Source organism: Poecilia formosa, unplaced genomic scaffold, assembly GCF_000485575.1.
Source record: "Poecilia formosa unplaced genomic scaffold, Poecilia_formosa-5.1.2 Scaffold224, whole genome shotgun sequence".
NCBI classification, from domain to species: Eukaryota; Metazoa; Chordata; class Actinopteri; order Cyprinodontiformes; family Poeciliidae; genus Poecilia; species Poecilia formosa.
In genome coordinates, this window is record NW_006800163.1 from 113,696 (window position 1) to 131,741 (window position 18,046).

The 18,046-nt window shown below is 40.1% G+C and overlaps 2 protein-coding genes and 1 long non-coding RNA gene across 6 annotated transcripts in view; 2 read left to right on the plus strand and 1 right to left on the minus strand.

The window, feature by feature from the left end:
- The first annotated feature begins 141 nt into the window (after positions 1-141).
- LOC103149367 (cytosolic 5'-nucleotidase 1A) lies at positions 142-5,820 on the plus strand. Of its 2 annotated transcripts, none has more exons than XM_007568477.2 (6): positions 142-267; positions 2,422-2,535; positions 3,341-3,476; positions 3,568-3,690; positions 3,910-4,040; positions 4,466-5,820. In XM_007568477.2, the coding sequence occupies exons 1-6, from the start codon at positions 232-234 to the stop codon at positions 4,709-4,711; spliced, it is 786 nt and encodes a 261-aa protein (XP_007568539.1). In that variant the 5' UTR covers positions 142-231; the 3' UTR covers positions 4,712-5,820. The 2 variants fall into 2 exon arrangements, with proteins under 2 accessions (XP_007568539.1, XP_016535356.1); XM_016679870.1 differs by having other exon boundaries at positions 158-267; positions 3,286-3,476.
- Positions 5,821-6,263: 443 nt separating this feature from the next.
- The window catches only part of rfwd3 (ring finger and WD repeat domain 3), a 15,628-nt gene continuing 3,845 nt past the window's right edge, over positions 6,264-18,046 (plus strand). Inside the window, exons 1-11 of one of the 3 annotated variants that reach the window (XM_007568482.2) lie at positions 6,264-6,580; positions 9,117-9,397; positions 9,485-9,741; positions 9,925-9,971; positions 10,903-11,100; positions 11,190-11,281; positions 12,297-12,411; positions 14,552-14,792; positions 16,455-16,602; positions 17,182-17,358; positions 17,511-17,725. In XM_007568482.2, coding sequence (XP_007568544.1) covers positions 9,117-9,397; positions 9,485-9,741; positions 9,925-9,971; positions 10,903-11,100; positions 11,190-11,281; positions 12,297-12,411; positions 14,552-14,792; positions 16,455-16,602; positions 17,182-17,358; positions 17,511-17,725 — 1,771 coding nt within the window. In that variant the 5' untranslated portion in view covers positions 6,264-6,580. Of the gene's footprint in view, positions 6,581-9,113; positions 9,398-9,484; positions 9,742-9,903; positions 9,972-10,902; positions 11,101-11,189; positions 11,282-12,296; positions 12,412-14,551; positions 14,793-16,454; positions 16,603-17,181; positions 17,359-17,510; positions 17,726-18,046 lie in introns of all 3 variants that reach the window. The other 2 variants (XM_007568481.2, XM_007568480.2) reach the window with 2 other exon arrangements.
- Positions 12,990-14,544, minus strand: LOC107838225 (uncharacterized). The gene is made up of 2 exons (XR_001664293.1): positions 14,124-14,544; positions 12,990-13,543 (listed from the first exon to the last, which is right to left on the minus strand). It is a non-coding gene; the product is annotated as an uncharacterized LOC107838225 (long non-coding RNA).

Sequence of the window (18,046 nt, forward strand, 5' to 3'; positions counted from 1 at the left end):
AAATGTTGGTGTTTGTTAATACAGCAGAGCGGTGCTCCTCCACCTGACACAATAATCACTGATATGGGCGGGGCAAGAGGCAATTGCTTGACCAGGAAGTGACGCAGTCATGCGCTCCTTAAAGCAAACTTGCTGCTTGCTGTTCTTAAAGCAAACGAAAATAAGGTTTTTGCGGTGCGAGACGAATTAAGAGGAAAACAGCAACTACCGTAAGGTCCTACAGGTGTTAGAATGGTCTCTACGGTCACGAACACCGACGTGAAGCAGGTACGTTTACTTTACCCTCAGAAGAGCACATATCCCTGCTAGAGTCATGGTAAAATAGTTATCGCTCTAATCATTGTTTCGGGGTTTGTCTTTTTGTTTCTCCTTTTCAGCACTTTCTTCTAAGTCACATTTATAGTAATACTGAATATGCCGAGTTGTACCGAAAAAAGGCGGAAGTTGTACATTGTTGTTGACTGCTCGGCAGCCGTAAATTAAGGTCTACTTCATATAATTATGTTTCTATGTGTCAATATAGAATTATAGTTGGGCCCACATGGGTATTTGCATGTGTCACGATTAGCCTTCTACAACAGGAATTACAAGAGAGCACTGATTGAAGGAGCTCCACTCTCAGCATGGATTTGAATTTGTGTCTTCAGCAAAGCTCAGTTTTTACCAAAATCTGTAGTTTTCGGTGTACTTCTGCTTCTAAATGTGCTCCTTAGTCGCAACTTTTCGGGGTCGCTACTGCCTCTAGTGGCGTGGGGGTGGTAACGCAGCTAATAACATTACTAAATCAGAATACCGCAAAGTATTTTGTGTGTCGGCGGAGGGGATGGGGGGAAGGACGGAATAAGAAGGGTTCGGTGAATGCGCTTATGAAACTGGGGGGTTCGGTACCTCAAAAAAGGTTAAGAACCACTGACTTAGGTGATTGTTTAAAGGAAGGAGTATTATGCATTTTCCAGGCACACAGTGACATTTTATAGCACAGTCAAGTAACTATATTACCTTTAGTTGTTTTAAAAATTCTGTATAAATAACCTTAAAGAAATTTGATTTCATAATTTGACACCTTGAGATTGGTCTCTGTCTCTTTAAGAAGCTCCTAAACTTTCAGACACTCCCCTATCACCCCGTCGTGAAAACAGTGCTCCTCCATGATGCCCTTGGCAACCATTCTTAGGAGCATTGGTGTTAGAAATAGTTTGTATGAAGATTGAGAAAGCTGCACTTTAACTGCATCAAAATTGTTTTAATTTTCACTATGGTAATATACCATAAGGATCTACAGAACCCTCCAAAATTGAAAAAAAGGTGTCTCTGTTCAAATACCTGGACTAACTCTAAGTCTCTAACCTAGATATTGGGGAGGTGACGGGTAGGTTGCACAGTTTTGCAATTGGTGCTACTATTGCCTTGGAGCAAGAAGGTTCAAATCCTGGCCCGGAGTCTTGCAAACATAAGTGTGTTCAGACAATGGGTGCCGTTATAAAAATGTGTAATTGTACATGTTTGTATCATATTTCACAATTAAAAACAAAATCAAACTTTTTTTATGCTCATATTGCGTGGTTTTTTTTTAATGATTTAAGGTCCATTGAATCTCTGTGCTGTGTCAAAATAAAACGAATAACTAAATTCCCAGATATGTGGCTGTGCTAAAATGTATATCCCCAGGTAACATCTAACTGACTCTGAAAGGTTTTGTGGTCAGATAAGTTTTAAATTGAGCTCTCTCACTTTGACTTGACTCGCTGTGATGAAGAAATACACAGAGAATGACCCAAAGACCACCATCCTCATATTAGGCTTTGGGCCTGTTTTCTATTGAGGGTACAAGATGACTTAAATCTGCATAAAATCATGAGGCATAAAATCTTACACCAGAACCACCGAGATGGTTCATAGTTCACAGTTATTCAACTCAAGATACTCCTGCAGGATAAAGGAAAAGAAAATCATGGCTATAGAATATGGTACTGATGCCACAGAGTGACCTATCTACTCTTTAGATTTCTGTTTCATAAATATCTTTTAGAGAGAGGTGACTTTTTGAGTTTCTAAACAGCTGCCAGGAAACTTAAAGATTTAGAAATGTTTTCTAAGAAGCAGTGGGCCTAGACTTTACCTGAGATGTGTATAAACCTGCTGACCAAGTAAAGGAAATTTCTTAATGCTGTATTTACCGACAATGTTTTTTATGTTTATCACCAAGTTCTTTCTAAATCATGCTTTGTGTGGGTATATAAGCAATACCAGTTTCACTTGATAACAAGCAGATCAATTTGTAATGTCTACATAATGCTGTCTTTCTGGGTTTTTAGTTAATATTGTGTCTCTTCACATCCCAGAAATAAAACAGCCTTCGTTAAGAGGTGAGCAGATTCATCTCATATTTTCAGTCTGGGTTCTTCTTCTTGTCCCTTGCAGAAAGATGTGGACCAGGCGGTGGTTGTTGCCGTGACTTTTGCTGCAGTTTTTGAGCCAGAAACTGAAGATGGCAGCAGTATTTACAGGTTTGGCGTGGCTCTTCCATTGGTGCAGGTGAGAAGTCATGAACATTGATAATTAACTTTAAAACAATTTAAGTTTAATTGTTTCAGTCTCCAATACACTAGCCTACTGACCTATTTAAGTGTGAAATATGGATTTAAGGAAAAAAATACCCAACAATTTTATGCTCTTTCTGACTATCTTTGCTAGATGTTGCAGTGATTTTTGTTTTGTGTTTTTTAATGAAAACATATAAATTCTCTTCTAAAATACTTCACAAAAAGCTTGGAGAGACAAAGTGAAAACATCTTCTTTCTTGTTAAAAATGTTTTCCTCCCAGCTATCACAGCCTTAACTTTTCTTGCTCACCTTTGTAGGAGTATTTTCTATCACTCTTCTCTGCACTCTTGGGTTCTGTCAGGTTGGATTGTCAAGTGTATGTCATTATTTGAGACAAATAGGGAGAAATCTCAAAAACATAAAAAATACACTACTGAGCCATGTTTTACAGAACTCACATTTATCAGAAATGTCTTGGTGAACCGCCAGGACTTTTCAGAAGATATTCTGTGGACTGACGAGACAGAAAGTAGACCCACAGAAAGTGGACCACCTTGTGGGTTCTGTTACATCCGACCTGAAATTAAAACAGCATTTCAGAAACTGAACATCATGCATGGTGACTGCAGTGACAGGGTTTGGGGCTGCTTGCTTCTTCAAGCATCAGTTTGTGACAAAAAAGCAAAAACAAAACAAGCTGTGTTTGTTTTTAAAAAGAAAACCGACTGGTTTCCTTGACAGTAAGAAGATCGTAGTCGGGCTTTGGTGGGAGTTGACGATGTATAGCTTTCCTCAGGTTCTGCAGAGAGTGAATGAGCGTCTGCTGGAGAAAAATCCAGCTGAACATCAGCTGTTTGACGTCATCTTGATCACTACGGAAAGCTGGCAGCAACAGCAGAATTCCAGCATCATTAACAGCACCAGACATCACGGTAGTCTCACCTCAGCCTTGCTCTTTCTACATCTCCACTGCAACACTCCGTTGACTTCTCTTTCCAAAGCCTTGTTGTTGCTCTGTTGTAGGTCTAGAAGTCGGCAGGTTCTGCTTTTCAACAGAGGAGGACTACATCGAGAGTCTCATGCAAAATAATGTTCAGCTCTTCCTTACAACAGATGGAAACGAAGCATTGCAAGCAACACAGCAGGGTCAGGAAGTCTTTTCTTGTATGGCATCTTCTGTCAGTCATTTCTAGAAGCCATATTAAAAACCCAGAGTACACTACCAATAAGTGATGGACATTTCCGAACTGTAGCATCTGTTGTAGCATTAACCATTAAAGCTTCCATTTATCAGTGTAACCTGGAGACTGGTCTATCATTTAGTTTTGGATTAACGTGCTGTTATTGTGCTTTTGATTGGTCCAGGTGTTCCCTCAGCACTGCTGGATACAAACTGGGTTTCCTGTCCATCAGAACAGCTCAGAGTTTTATTCTGTGAGAAAGCCATCATCCAACTCAACATGGGTTCAACAGAAGCAAGCAAAAAATCTGCTCAGGTACAAACATTAACAAGTGTCTTTTTCAGAGCCTTGCATGAAGTTTCAAACTCACTCAACTTTTTCATATTTTCCTGTATCACTACCACAAGTGTGTGTGTGTGAGCATGTGTGTGTATATATATATATATATATATATATATATATATATTTGCCTGACAAACCTCTGAGGCCTTCACAGAACTTAGATTTTCTTTGGTTAGTCTTATAAAACCCCAATTGAATATGTGCTTTCATATTTTTTTCACATTACAACCACAAGGGGGTGTGAGTAGGCACTGTATGTTATCTTCAGTAGGTCTATCTACCAGTAGGTAGATGGGTCTATAAATCATTTTATTTATCAAATAAAATGATTTATTTTCAACTGAAAATAAATCATTTTCAGTTGAAAATGATTTATTTTTCTTCTTTTGTCTCTGCAGAACTTTTTAGCTCATTTAGGCCAGATGAAGCAGAAGTTTGGTGTGTTTGACAGCCCTCTTTGCTTCACTCTCGTAACATCACATGGTGGCAAAGACAACTGCTGCTGTGCCCTAAAATCCCTTCGGTCCCTGGGAGTCAGCGTGGATGAAGCATACTGCCTGGGTGGGGCCCCGCATGGCCCCATCCTGTCGCTGCTCCGACCTCACTTTCTGCTCAGCGATGGATTCAGCCTACTGGAGGGCTGATTGCCTCTTTACTTGGATGTCACAGAAACTTCAAGAACATTTTGTGAATATCACTTAACTCAACATTAGACAGTCAGTGAAATCTGGAAAGCTATATAAATGCAAAGGAGGCTCAACACAGCTGAACTGTGTTGCTTGATAAAACCTGAACCTCCACTCTGAATAAAGGATGGCTGTGATGCTACTCTGTTTGCATCACAGAGGGAGTATTGTTTTTCTTCAGGCAATAGTATCTCAGGCAGGAGGTGGAGAAGCTCAGTCTTTTCACATATCTGTGCATTAGGATACTATCATGACATAGTGACAGTTTTAACAAATATTTAAAAAGATGTAAAATAATAAAAGCTGGTCCTGGGTTCTTTAATAAATAAAGGCATTTATTTATTAATCTCTTACAAATCAAAAGTTTACATATTGATTACAGTCTATTAAAGCAAGTAGAGGAATCCCAGACTATGTCATAGCGCTGAAAACATCTGATGGGTTAACTGAACATTTGGGTTGGCCTGTACGCTTTCTCGTTTGGCCATAATGACAATCGTTGCATTGAAAAAAAAAAGGGGGAAGACTATTCCAGCTGGGAAGTATGGGTGTGGCAGTATCATGATGTTGGTCTGTTTTGCTATAGGAACATCTGGTGAACTTCACACAATAGCATCATAAGGAAAGAAGATTGTGTGGAAATATTAAAGCAATATATAAAGACATCAGCCAGGAAGTTAAAGTTTGGGTTCATATTGGTCGTCCATATGGACAATGCATGCAGAGGTTACAAAATGGCTTTAGGACAACAAAGTCAATGTTTCGATGTGACCATTTCAACGGTTTTGTCCTATGCAGACAAAACCGACATGTGGGCCTGTAGCTGCAAGAGTGTGTGTAAAGAATTTGTGGGAAGATCTGAAATGGTGTGAGTGAGGTAGCCTATAAACCTGACTCAGTTCCAGCAATTCCGTCTATAGAAATGAGTCATTATTTCATCAAGATGTAGTGAGAAGCTTGAGGAAGAACACCTAAAAGGTCATACAGTTCAATGGCAATACTGCCAAACGGTGAGCAAATGTATGTAAATTTATGATTTCGAAGATACTAATAAATAAATCTAACATACTTTCTCTCATCATTGTGGCATTTAAATATTTTTTGAGATTCTGACTGGACTTAAAAATCTTCCATTCATGAAGATTTAAATTCATGAATGGAAAGTTCTCTTGTGATATTCTCTTTTCGTCCCCTTTTTTCACATTATTTTGTTTGTCTTAATAGATTATCCTTTTCTATTTCTGATAAGTTAAAATTGTACCAATTTGTTGTAAGGTGTGCTTTGTTAAATTGTTTTCTACCAGATTTTCAATAGAGATTCCATTTCCATTGTGAAGATGAAACTATACAACAAATGTTTGCTATATTGTCTGAAATATAAAGATTAAAGAGTTCAATATTTCTTAAATTAACATAAATTAAACATTATCGAATTATTATATAGGAGTTCAATATTTGATAGTTGTCAAATCTTTGATAAATTCTCACATTGACTCGTTTATTTGAAAACATACACATACGATATGTTTTTTAGGTCGTTTCAGTCCACCATCCATACCAATAGATGGCGGTAATGTGCACCTAGCGTTTTTTTTGGCAACCGACAAATAACCCTGAAAAGAGGAAGAAGAATTCTCTCATACCGCTCTAGAGGCGGGGCTGAACGCGCGTGAGCCGGGAGATTCGACTCCTGACCTGAATGTTTACTGTTGTATGAACCGCAAATAATTTACAAACCCACTAAAATGGAATCCTCTAAACTTAGCCTTTGCTAACCATGTGGTTACATAGTGGGATTATCCGGAGGTGGACCAAGTGCTGTTAACTGTGAGTGTTTGTGTGTCTCCAACCGTTTTGCTTCTGTTTACAGCTACGCAACAACAGTTCATGCTAGCTAATTACCTAAACCAACAAACAGCAGAAATGTCTTAACAGTTCTACTACACTAATAGTACAATGAGTTGTCGTCAATTCTGCCTGTGTATAACGTTATCAAGGGCGCAACATTTAAGGCAATGTTCGATTAAGGACTTTTATCATAGCAAATCCTAGGTAGTTTAATCAAAAGTGCTTAGGGATATCAGGTAAAAACATACAGAAAGTATTTAACAATATGAATTAGATGAGGCTGTTTAAAATGCAATGCAATGTTTCAGTATGTGCAACTGCTCTCTGCAGTTTGCAGGCCTCGGTATGACTGCGGTGTTTAGTTCAGAGCTTAGCCGCCAGCACAGCGACAGCAGCAGCAGCGTGGACTTTATGAAGAGTATTGGTCTTAGTGCAGTTTTGGTTACAGTATACATATTTTATAATGCATCACGTAAAAGACGCTTTTCTGGGGCTTGTGTTTCCGGATGGTTCAATTTATGGAGCCTTTATTTTAACTAGGTGATCAACTAACATCTTGGCGCTAACCTTGCGGGACATAAAACTTGTTAAAAATGTCTAATTCGTTTGTAAAACAAAACAAAACGATCTTTTGTTTCGTTTAAAATGTAATCAGAGCCAGTCACCAGAAATGCTTCATTTTGACGAAGACCATGGATCTACAATGTTAACATGCTGAGAACGAAAATACTAAGTTTGATCTGATGATTTCAATGTAGGTAAATGAAAATATATGTATATAAAAAATATTTAATTAATTAAGATTAAATTTACACACAATGTCAATCACTGTTTGCTGTTAACTTGTTTACAATCTGATGATGGGAGTTCTGTTTTTTGTATTTTCATTCGGTTTGTTCACAAACACATCTCAGCAAATTTGCATCAAATATCCGCGATTGTTTATTACAGTGGGTACGAAAAGTATTCAGACCCTCTTAATTTTTTTTCCACTTTGTTTCATTGTAGCCATTTACTAAAATCAATAAAAGTTCATACATGAGTGTTCATTCTCATGAATGAACGTGAGAACATGTTCATTCTCAGTGATTCCCAAAAAAAGATTGGAATCATCTTTTTTAAAAAAAAAAACAAAAACAAAAACAAAACAGAAATGTAGAAATTTTTGCAAATTTATTAAAAGAAAAAAAATATCACATGGTTATGACTCATAAGTATTCAGAGGCTTTGCTGTGACACTCATATTTAACTCGCATGCTGTACTTTTTTTCTGTTCCTCCTTGAGATGGTTCTACTCCTTCACTGGAGTCTGTGTTTAATTAAAGTGATTGGACTTGGTTAGGAAAGGCACAGAGCTGTTTATATAAGACCTCACAGTTCATGTCAGAGCAAATGAGAATCATGGTGTGGAAGGAACTACCCAAGGAGCTCAGAGACACAACTGTGGCAAGGAACAGATCTGGCCAAGGTCACTAAAGAATTTCTGCAGCACTCAAGGTTCCTAAGAGCACAGTGGCCTCCATAATCATTAAATGGAAGAAGTTTGGGACGACCAGAACTCTTCTAGACTTGGCCCTCTAGCCAGACTGAACAATCAAGGGAGAAGAGCCCAAAGATCACTGCAGTAGGGAGATGGGAGAAAGTTCCACAAAATCAGCTATCACTTCAGCCCTCCAGCAGTCGGCAGAGTGGTCGGATGGAAGCCTCTCCTCAGTGCCAGACATCTGAAAGCCTTCATAGAGTTCTCCAAAAAACACACAAAAGACTCCCAGACTGAGAAATAAGATTCTCTGGTGTGATGAACTTTTTGGTGTTAATTCTAAGTGCTGTGTGTGGAGGAAACCAGGCACTGCTCATCACCTGCCCAATACAATCCCAATAGTGAAACATGGTGGTGACAGCATCATGCTATGGGATGCTTTTCAGCTGCAGGGACAGGACGACTGATTGCAACTAAAGGAAAGATGATTCGGCCAATTACGGAGAGATCCTGAAGAAAACCTCTTCCAGAGAGCTCAGGTCCTCGATTGGACTGAAGGTTCACCTTCCAACAAGACATCGATCCGAAGCACACAGCTAGAATAACAAAGGAGTGGCTTCAGAACAACTCTGAGACAATTCCTGACTGGCCCAGTCAGAGTCCTGACCTAAACCCAACGGAGCATCTCTGGAGAGATCTGAAACTGGCTCCACCAACGTTCACCATCCAACCTGATGGAACTGGAGAGGATTGGCAAGGAAGAGGCAGAGGATCCCCAAATTTTCTACTCAATACTGAGCAAAGGATTTCAGTCTTTCTTTTTCAATAAATTTGTTATGCATGCAGCTTAAGTTTTCTATTCAACCTATTTGATTTGGAAATCTTGCACTCATCATTTATTTACTTAGGTAATGAAAACATACGGACTAAGTCCAGGCATTGAGTATGTGCTCAACTTCTTATACATTACTTTGTTACATAGTTTAGATACAGATAAATGATCTGTCATCATTTCTGTTTTTCTACTCTAAGCAGATGGAGGCCATGGAGATAGACTCGCCTGTGGTCCCTCCAGTTGCTGGTGGTGCGGTTGCAGCTGTTGGTGAGCCTGAGGATGTTGAAGCCCCTCTAGTCATCTCAGACTCTGGAAGCAGCACTGAGGTAGATGAGGATGAAGATGATGGTGCTGGAGCTCAGCAGGCGGTTCAGGCTTCTTTCAGGCTTCCTGCCACCTGGGCCTTCAGTCAGAGGGCCGTACATGGAGTCCCAGCTGTGCCTTCAGTAACCCAGGGGGTACCGATGAGGAGGTCACTCAGGTGGGGACCTTTCCCACTGTTCTTCTCCCAGCTGTTGTGCTTCGTCCAAAGCATCATTGCAGGGTTGACCTTGTGTTTGTGCTCCAGACAGGGTCTCAGGGTCCATTACCCCAGCCAGACGGCAGCACCTTCCAGAGGATTCCCGGACTTCCTGCTCCGAGCACCAGCTGCCAGTACAACTCAGCCAGAGTCCGGCAGCACCACTGAGGCCAGTGAGTCCGAGTCTGAGGAGGAAACGGCAGAAAGCACAGCTGTTGGGGCGGAGGCCTCATTACATTTACCTTCTGCTAATGCTGCCACCCAGCAGCCTCAACCAGAAGCAGCAGCAGCAGCAGCAGCGCCCAGTAAGACTGACAGAAATTCACCTTGATGGTGTTTGGTAGCATGTTGGTTGTTTTTGTTAAATTATATAGTATTATTTCTGCTGATCAGTGTTTTAAATAACTTTTTATGACCTTGAAAGACTGTTTCTTCCTCCTCGTCTAAGTCTTTGTAAAATATTGTAGGTCGTACTGAAGCTGTTTCAGCAGCAGCAAACGAGGCTGGGGGCTACGCTCAAATCCAGGACCATCAGGTACTTAGTGGTTTAGCCCTCCTGTTTATGTCTAATGTTTTGATCTAGTGATTTTTTTTTTTTTTTCCATTTTTAAAAATTTGGAACATTAAGGAATGTAGGTATTGGTCGTCATTCACATACAGGAATCATGTTTTATTTAATCCTTTTAAAATGAAACAATTTATTTTCCCCTTTGTTCAATTTATGGAGCCTTTATTTTATTCCCCTTTGTGGGAAAATAAATGCATGTGTGAAAAGCATGTGTGGGTTTTCTCCTTGTACTCTGGCTTCTTCCCACTGTCCAAAAACATGACTGTTAGTCAATTAGTCTCTAACGTCTGTCTGTCTGTCTGTCTGTCTGTCTGTCTGTCTGTCATAACAAAAGATAAATAATTTTATGGGTTTAATAAGAAATGTGAAATTGTAAAGTATGAATTAAGAAAATATTATATCCTTTACGCATTTATCAAGTCAGTGTCTGTAATGATGTAACTAAAGAAAAGCACAGACATCACAAGGATTCTTAGCATTAGAGGAGTCAGCAGAAACCTAGTCCTCCATATGAGAGAAATTTTCTTTTTCACATGAAAAAAACAAAAGAAAAGCACAGAATTTCTTGTAGAAGAGTTATGTTGGTGTGCAATCACATTAGGCTTCTGTTATTTTATTACTTATGCTGTATAGTGAGAGATTAGGATATTTTACCTGTCTGTAAAATGTTAGTTAATTTTGGAGCACTTTTGTGTCCTCTGAAAAAGTACTAACGGTAAGAACGGTTGTGAACTGTAATGGACGTTAAGATTCACCAAAGTCTGAACAAATGCCACCACTACGGAATACAACTATAGCATCAGATGTTTCACAAAACGTCTATTGTCCATAACCACACAACAATTTTGACCTGCCTGCAGCATCGGACCTCCACTAACTGTAATCATCTGACCTCCAGCCGACCCCTGCAGCCCCGTCTTCATCCCAGCCAAGCCGCAGTGGCGACAGCGAAGGCGAAACGTGCTCCATCTGCTTTGAGGTGTGGACCACAGCAGGCGAACACCGGCTCTCTGCTCTGCGCTGCGGACACCTCTTTGGCAACACGTGCATCAAACGCTGGCTCAAGGCTCAGGGCTCAGCTGCTAAGTGTCCACAGGTGAGCAGAAACATATCAGTCCCACTATGACGAAAATATATTCTTTATCCCCCCTCTTCCCTGTATTTAATATGTTTTCTTGTTTTCAGTGCAACAAGAAAGCAAAGCATTCAGACATTGTGCTGCTGTACGCTCCAAAGCTGAGAGCCCTGGACAACTCTGAGCAGGAGAGCCTGAAGAGGTAGATATTAGTGCTGAAACGATTAATCGTGATGAATCAGCTATTGAAATAATCGTCAACTACTTTAATCAACAACTAATATTTGATTGATTGTTAAACCAGCAATACAGACTCAAAAAAGGCTATTTGCTGAAAAAACAACATATTTAGAGCAGGAAAACTGTACAAAATATCAAAATACATTCTGCATTTAAGATAAACACATTTTTGTCTGTAAATGTTTTAGCTAAAACTCCTCAAGTGGAAGTTTTCGCTTCAGTCGGATCAGAATCACTAAAGGAATGCTGGTATTGCATTTCAGGCAATACAACAAATGTTTATTTTCTTACATAAATGTATTCATTGATTTATTCTTTCTGGTCGTTCTGAAGTCACAAATGGAGACCAGATAGACCGGATATCCCACAGTTATGATTTATTTCAGGTTGCTCCAAATAGTGTTTTTTTTTCTTAAAGCAACAACAGTGGACAAACTTGGCGTAGCAGTCAGTTTCCAAGATTTCTCGATTATTTTGGTGTTACTTTAGAAATATTTACAAGGAATTTTCAATATTTTTTCCTTTATTAAACTACTTCCAAAATCTATGTATAGAAGACAACAGATGAGAAAATCAAGAACTAAAGAGAGAAAATAACAAATTGGACACAAAATATTTTTATTCTTCAAATAATTAATTGGCTCCATTTTTGTTTCTTGCCATATAAATCACTTCACATCAAGGAAAGGTGAGGTAGTGTAAAAGTTAGAAGTCATGTAAACCAAATGTTTTTGATAATTTTTGCATAGGATTTGCAATAAACTTACAAATATGCATCTATGAGAGGCCCCACGGGTCAAAACTTACAAACCCTCTCACATATACTATCAAACTCTCTCACTCGTACTATCAAACCCTTAGACATATAGCATGTGTAAGAGAGTTTGTAAGTTTTGGCCCATGGGGCCTCTCATAGATTTGTCTCCCTCCATGTTGTGCTATGTTTCTATAAAGCTATGGTGTGTGTTTGTATTCAGGAGTTTGGAGCAGGAGCATTCTCTGAGGAGAAAAGCAGAACTGGAGTCAGCAGAATACAAACTCAAGCTTCAGGTTGTCACCAGCAAATTTGGACAGGCACAGCAAGAGCTGCAGGTAGTACTGCCATTAGCTGTTAATCACTTCAGTCAGTTATTGTGCAGTTAATTGAAAATGCATCAACATGTATCCTTTAATCAATCAGAAAAAAACATTTTGATTAAAACCTTTCTTTGTAGATGGACCAGAGCAAGCCAGCAGCATAAAATGTACAAGACCTAATCCACAAACGCATAAACAAGAGACATCACATGGTGTTATTACACATCCGGCTGTTGTAGGAGCCCAGTGAGCTGATGACTCTGTTCTTTAACATAGTCTTGAATTGCCTCAAAGTTTTAAGAGATGATCATTTTATTATTCCCGCTGATGAGAACAGAGAGTTTCACTGCCTTTTGGCCCAGTTCATTTCTGACTCAATTATCCATCAGAGGGAGAATGATCAAAGGAATCAGGTGTTCGAAAAGTTAGTACCGTATTTTCTGGACTATAAGGCGCACCGGACTGTAAGACGCACTCTCAATTATGGCGTCCATTTCTGTATTTAACCCATACATAAGGCGCACCAGATTATAAGACGCATGCTCAAACATACAGTCAACAACAAAAAAAAAAAGGTAACAGAAACAAAACAGTAAGTTTAGTTGAACTTTATTCGACTATGTAACAATACACTCACGTTACTTTTTATTCTTCTTCCACAAATCCATCAAAGTCCTCCTCTTCTATGTCTGAATTGAACAGCTGGTCAGTTTCGCCATCAAACATGTCAGGTTCCCTCTCATCATTGTCGAAGTCAGCCTCGTTTCCAGGTGGCTGTTCAGCAACGATGCCGACTTTCGAGAAAGCTTGGACAACAGTTAAGGCAGATACATTAGCCCAGGCATCCACAATCCATTCACACATGGTGGCGTAACTCGCCCGGCGCTGCCTCCCCGTCTTAGTAAACGTGTGTTCGCAGTTTGTCATCCATCGCTCCCACGCCGCTCGCAAGTTCTTTTTGAATGCCCTGTTTACACCAATGTCCAGCGGTTGGAGTTCTTTTGTTAATCCTCCCGGAATGACTGCAAACTCCGAATTAGTTTGCTTCACTTCCTTTTTCACAGTAGCAGTGAGATGGTCGCGCATGGAGATGAACAGGGACGATGATGCGTGGCAAAACCTATCTGGTTTTTACCGGAGGCATATGCTGCAGAACAAGGACAACAATTCTCTGATTGGTTTATTGCTGCTAGCGTACGTACTTTACGTATTATGTAATGTCCTCTGATTGGTTTATCGCTGCCAGCGTACGGACTGTACACTTTATGTCTCTGTGTCAGGGACAGATTTTGGAATTGAGTGCACACATAAGGCGCACTGGATTACAAGGCGCACTGCTGATTTTTGAGAAAATGTAAGGCTTTTAGGTGTGCCTTATAATCTGGAAAATATGGTATAAGGAACCAATCGATACAGAATCAGTGATGGATTACAAATGTTTGTTTCAACGAGTTTTTCTTGCAGCAAGGAGAGACATTCAAAAGTACTTTATTAATCCCAAAGGGAAATTAAATGTTACAACTCATATTCATTCAAAATTCTTCAGTTATAGTAGATGGTGATGGCAGGTTGCAGTCTATATTACAGAAAAGAAGTTAAAAGTTCATAGGTCAGAGCATTCTCTGATTCTGCTTTACACACACCTGTCTGTGTAAAGAGGCATCCATGTGGTTTTGCAGCTTTGCGAAGAAAAAAAACAAAACAGACTGGTAGATGACAATTCTCACCTCATACACAGGAAATGAACTTGTGAATGCTGCAAATGTTGAGCAAAGTAAACTTTCCCACAGTCAAACCTCATCTTGCTCAGCTAGACTATCTGGAAACATAAGACAAAACAAACAATAAATGAGCAAATAACAAATGAAAAACAGAGTAATCAATAAAAGTGAAATAATCAATATGACGAGTAAAAATACAAAATGTATGAGTAGATGAGTACCAACAAGGAGCCTTTTAACAAGGTATGAGAAACTCTTGTTTCTAAAAGAGAAACCCAATTTAGGTTTTAGCTTAGAAACCCGTTTGTCAAACTTTTTTGATTGTATAAAGAAGCAGTAGCCCAGTTTTTAAGCTGCGTGTCTGGTAAAAACCTAACCCTGATCAGGTTTTGAACTATGTACTCAACTCTGCCTCTGTCTGCATGTTTTTGTAGGAGCTGAAGGCCTTGATGGCCCAAACTGGAAGAAGTTCGGCTCCACCCTCTTCCTCCTCCTTTTCCTCCTCCTCCGTGTTCAGCATGTCTCAGAGGGCAGACGGCTCAAGGACAGCTCAGTACAGCTTCTCTAAGGCGGTGCTGGTGTCTCAGACAGGCGGCTGCAGAGTTCTGTCCTACTGTGAACCTCTGTGCTGCCTGCTGGCCTCACAGCCCTCCCCTCACTCTACTCTAGTGCCTGGTAACCTGCAGTCTTATTTCCATCTTGTATCAGGAGTTAATTTTACAGAACTTGTTTTACTGTGTCTGCTTCTTCTAGCATTTTACTTCTCTAGAATCTTTGTCGTCCTAAACAGATTAATTAGATTATTTGTTTTAATCTGCTGCAGTTCCTGTCTGAAGCCAATAATTGCGACAGCTCTCAGACATTTATCATGATGCCATCTGTCAGTCATTCCAAATGACCAATCAATTTGTCCTTACCTGGAGAAAGTGAATCTCAGTTTACCTTTATGAATTCGCTGCAGTCAGAGAGATTTGTTGGAAAATAATCTGAAGAAATGGTGAAACGTTGTCAGTGGGAGATGTAAAAGATGGATAAATGCCTGTGGTCGACATCATGAACAGCTGAATACTACAGCTGAAAAAAAAAACAGACTGGTAGATGACAATTCTCACCTCATACACAGAAAATGAACTTATGAATGCTGCAAATGTTGAGCAAAGTAAACTTTCCCACAGTCAAACCTCATCTTGCTCAGCTTGACTATCTGGAACTAAAACATGTTCATCTGTATGAAGGCGTTAGTCATCATTACATCGTATGATTAATGGTTAAATTAAAGATGAATGTGTCAAACTGAGTCCAAAACAATAACTATGTGCTGTGGCCATAGATGGACACAGTTTCTTAGTAAAGCGGTAACCTTTCAGGCATGTGATACAAATATTCATAAACAGCCTGACAGACATGATGAAAACAGTTCACATATGTACTATTGGTAATTTCTCACTTGCTTTTGCAAGTTCAAAATGTGCACAATACAACTGTGACTCATAGATAAAGACAGAAAACATGACTGGTCAATTATTTTGGAAGATTAAAAAAATATAATGATAAACTAGATCACAAATATCCTTCAGCAATGCTGATTTTGAGCAACAGGACAACCTAATAATTCCATCGCATATGTGGTACAGTGTTACACTGAAGAGAATGATGGGCCGGGTCACTCCTCTGGTAGCACATTTATTTAGTTTAAACTGCAACAAGAAAATACAGCGGTTACAAATCTGCTCCGAGCATCTGCTGCAACAAGCTGTCCTCTAAGCACTGACGAGCTTCTTCCGCCCGCCAGAGTGTCACCCGCTGCCGCACACAGCGCCCTCCGATGGTGAAATACAAACATTGTTACATCTAATAAATTCTAATGCTAGTTTCTGGCTGAGACTGATCATCACAAAAACAAAATTGGGGGGTCTACTAGTTTCGTGACTCACTTTCATAGTGCCACACTAGCATATTATATTTGCTGCATGTTCCACAAAGATGCAGTTGGACTGCAAAAACACACACACAACCCCCCTCCCCCACCATGATTAAACTTTGATATTCTACCATGTTATTTCACAAAGAAAAATTAATTTCAACAGCCACCAAAGAGCAGAAAACCACCACATAACCAAAGGAATGTTGAAGATGAAACAAATACAAGGAATCTTCACCTTACAACCGTGTTTGTCAGGCGTTTGGTCTACACTTTTATGGGTTTCATGTTAATCGTCGGGGCTGTATGTCTTGTTTTTTGTTTTAAGTTTGTCCCCGGAGTCGACATTCAAAACATTAGACTAGGGCTGAGGAGTGACATGGAAGTGAAGGTATTTTTCTGGTGTATCTGTTCAGGTTGTGGGGTGAAGAAGGTGAGCTTGGTGAACATGAAGGCCAGTCAGTACGTTCCTATCCACAGCAAACAGATAAGAGGTCTGTCGTTCAGCAGAGAGAACAGCCTGCTGCTGTCTGCTGCACTGGACAACACCGTTAAACTGACCAGGTAAGAACAAGGAGGGCGGTCTCTAAGGTGCTGTGCAAGTAAGCAGTGGTAACCTCTCTAGCAGATTTATCGGGATTAACAAATGATTGACTGTGGCCTAAAAGGGATTTTGATTAAAGATGCTATACAAAACACTGAAGCTGAATTGGATGATTTCAGAATGTGGTGTTAATCTACTGAAATGGAAAAAGTATCCTAGAGGAAGAGCGGTGACTGAAATCTCCTGGTATTACCATGGTTACTTCAGGGTGTTTTGTTTTGGTCTGTGAAGAGTTAAACGGATGACGTCAAATTCACCTTTCCAGATGAGAAAACATGACACAGATTTAAAACTGACAGTCCAAAATCACAATTGCATGCAATCACCTTTTTGTAACTTGTTCAGCAGAACACTATGTGGTAGAACAAGCACTCTATTATGCAATTAGTGAACAATTCTGGGGCTTTAGTTGAAGCATAAGGCACAGAGTGTTGGGGAAACCAGACAGAGCTGAAACTCTGCTGCAGGCTTCCTATATGGGCCAAAATTTTCAGAAATATGCCTTCTCTTGTGTTTGTTCATAAGTACTTGCTTTGCAGCTTGCTTACCAACACGGTGGTTCAGACCTATAAGACGGATAAACCTGTGTGGAGCTGCTGCTGGTCTCTGGACAACAGCAACTACATCTACGCTGGTCTGAGCAATGGCTCTGTGCTAGTTTATGACACCAGGGACACCAGCTCGCACATTCATGAGCTGGAACCTCTTCGCTCCAGGTAAAATCTCACTAAAAACACTTGACAAGCATTACAACTCGTTCTGCAGTGAGCGGTATTTTTGATGGTTCAGTAGAAATTGGCATCTGCACATTAGGACACAACTTACTGTCTCGTATTCAGTCTAACATCGGGGATCTCTGGTGTTTTAGGTGCCCAGTGGCGTCGTTGTGCTACATCCCGCGTGTGGCGTCCAGCTCTTTCCCCTGTGGTGGGCTGATTGCTGGCTCACTTGAGGGTGCTTGTTTCTGGGAGCAGGAGAATGAGACCACCTACAGACCCCACATTCTGCCTCTAGAGAGTGGCGGCTGCACAGACATCCAGGTGGACACTGAGAGCAGACACTGTCTGGTCACATACCGGCCTGGTAAGACCGCATTCACACTGTCATAATTAGACAGTAGCAGTAGCAACAGTGGACAGCTTGGATTGTGTTGTTAACGCTGCTGCAATCCAACATACTGAGCATCCATGCAGTGAAATCAGCAAGGAATAGTTCTTGTTTACCAGCAAGAAACCTGTAGCAGAACCAGAACCTAGTTCAGTGTTGGTGTCCTTCTGCCATGACCGATAAGACAGAACAGACACAAAAAGAAAACAGAGGCACTGGTCCAGGAGTTCTGTCTTTCTTTCTGTCTGTCTGTCTGTACTATACATATATATAAATAAACAAATAAATAAATTCCCT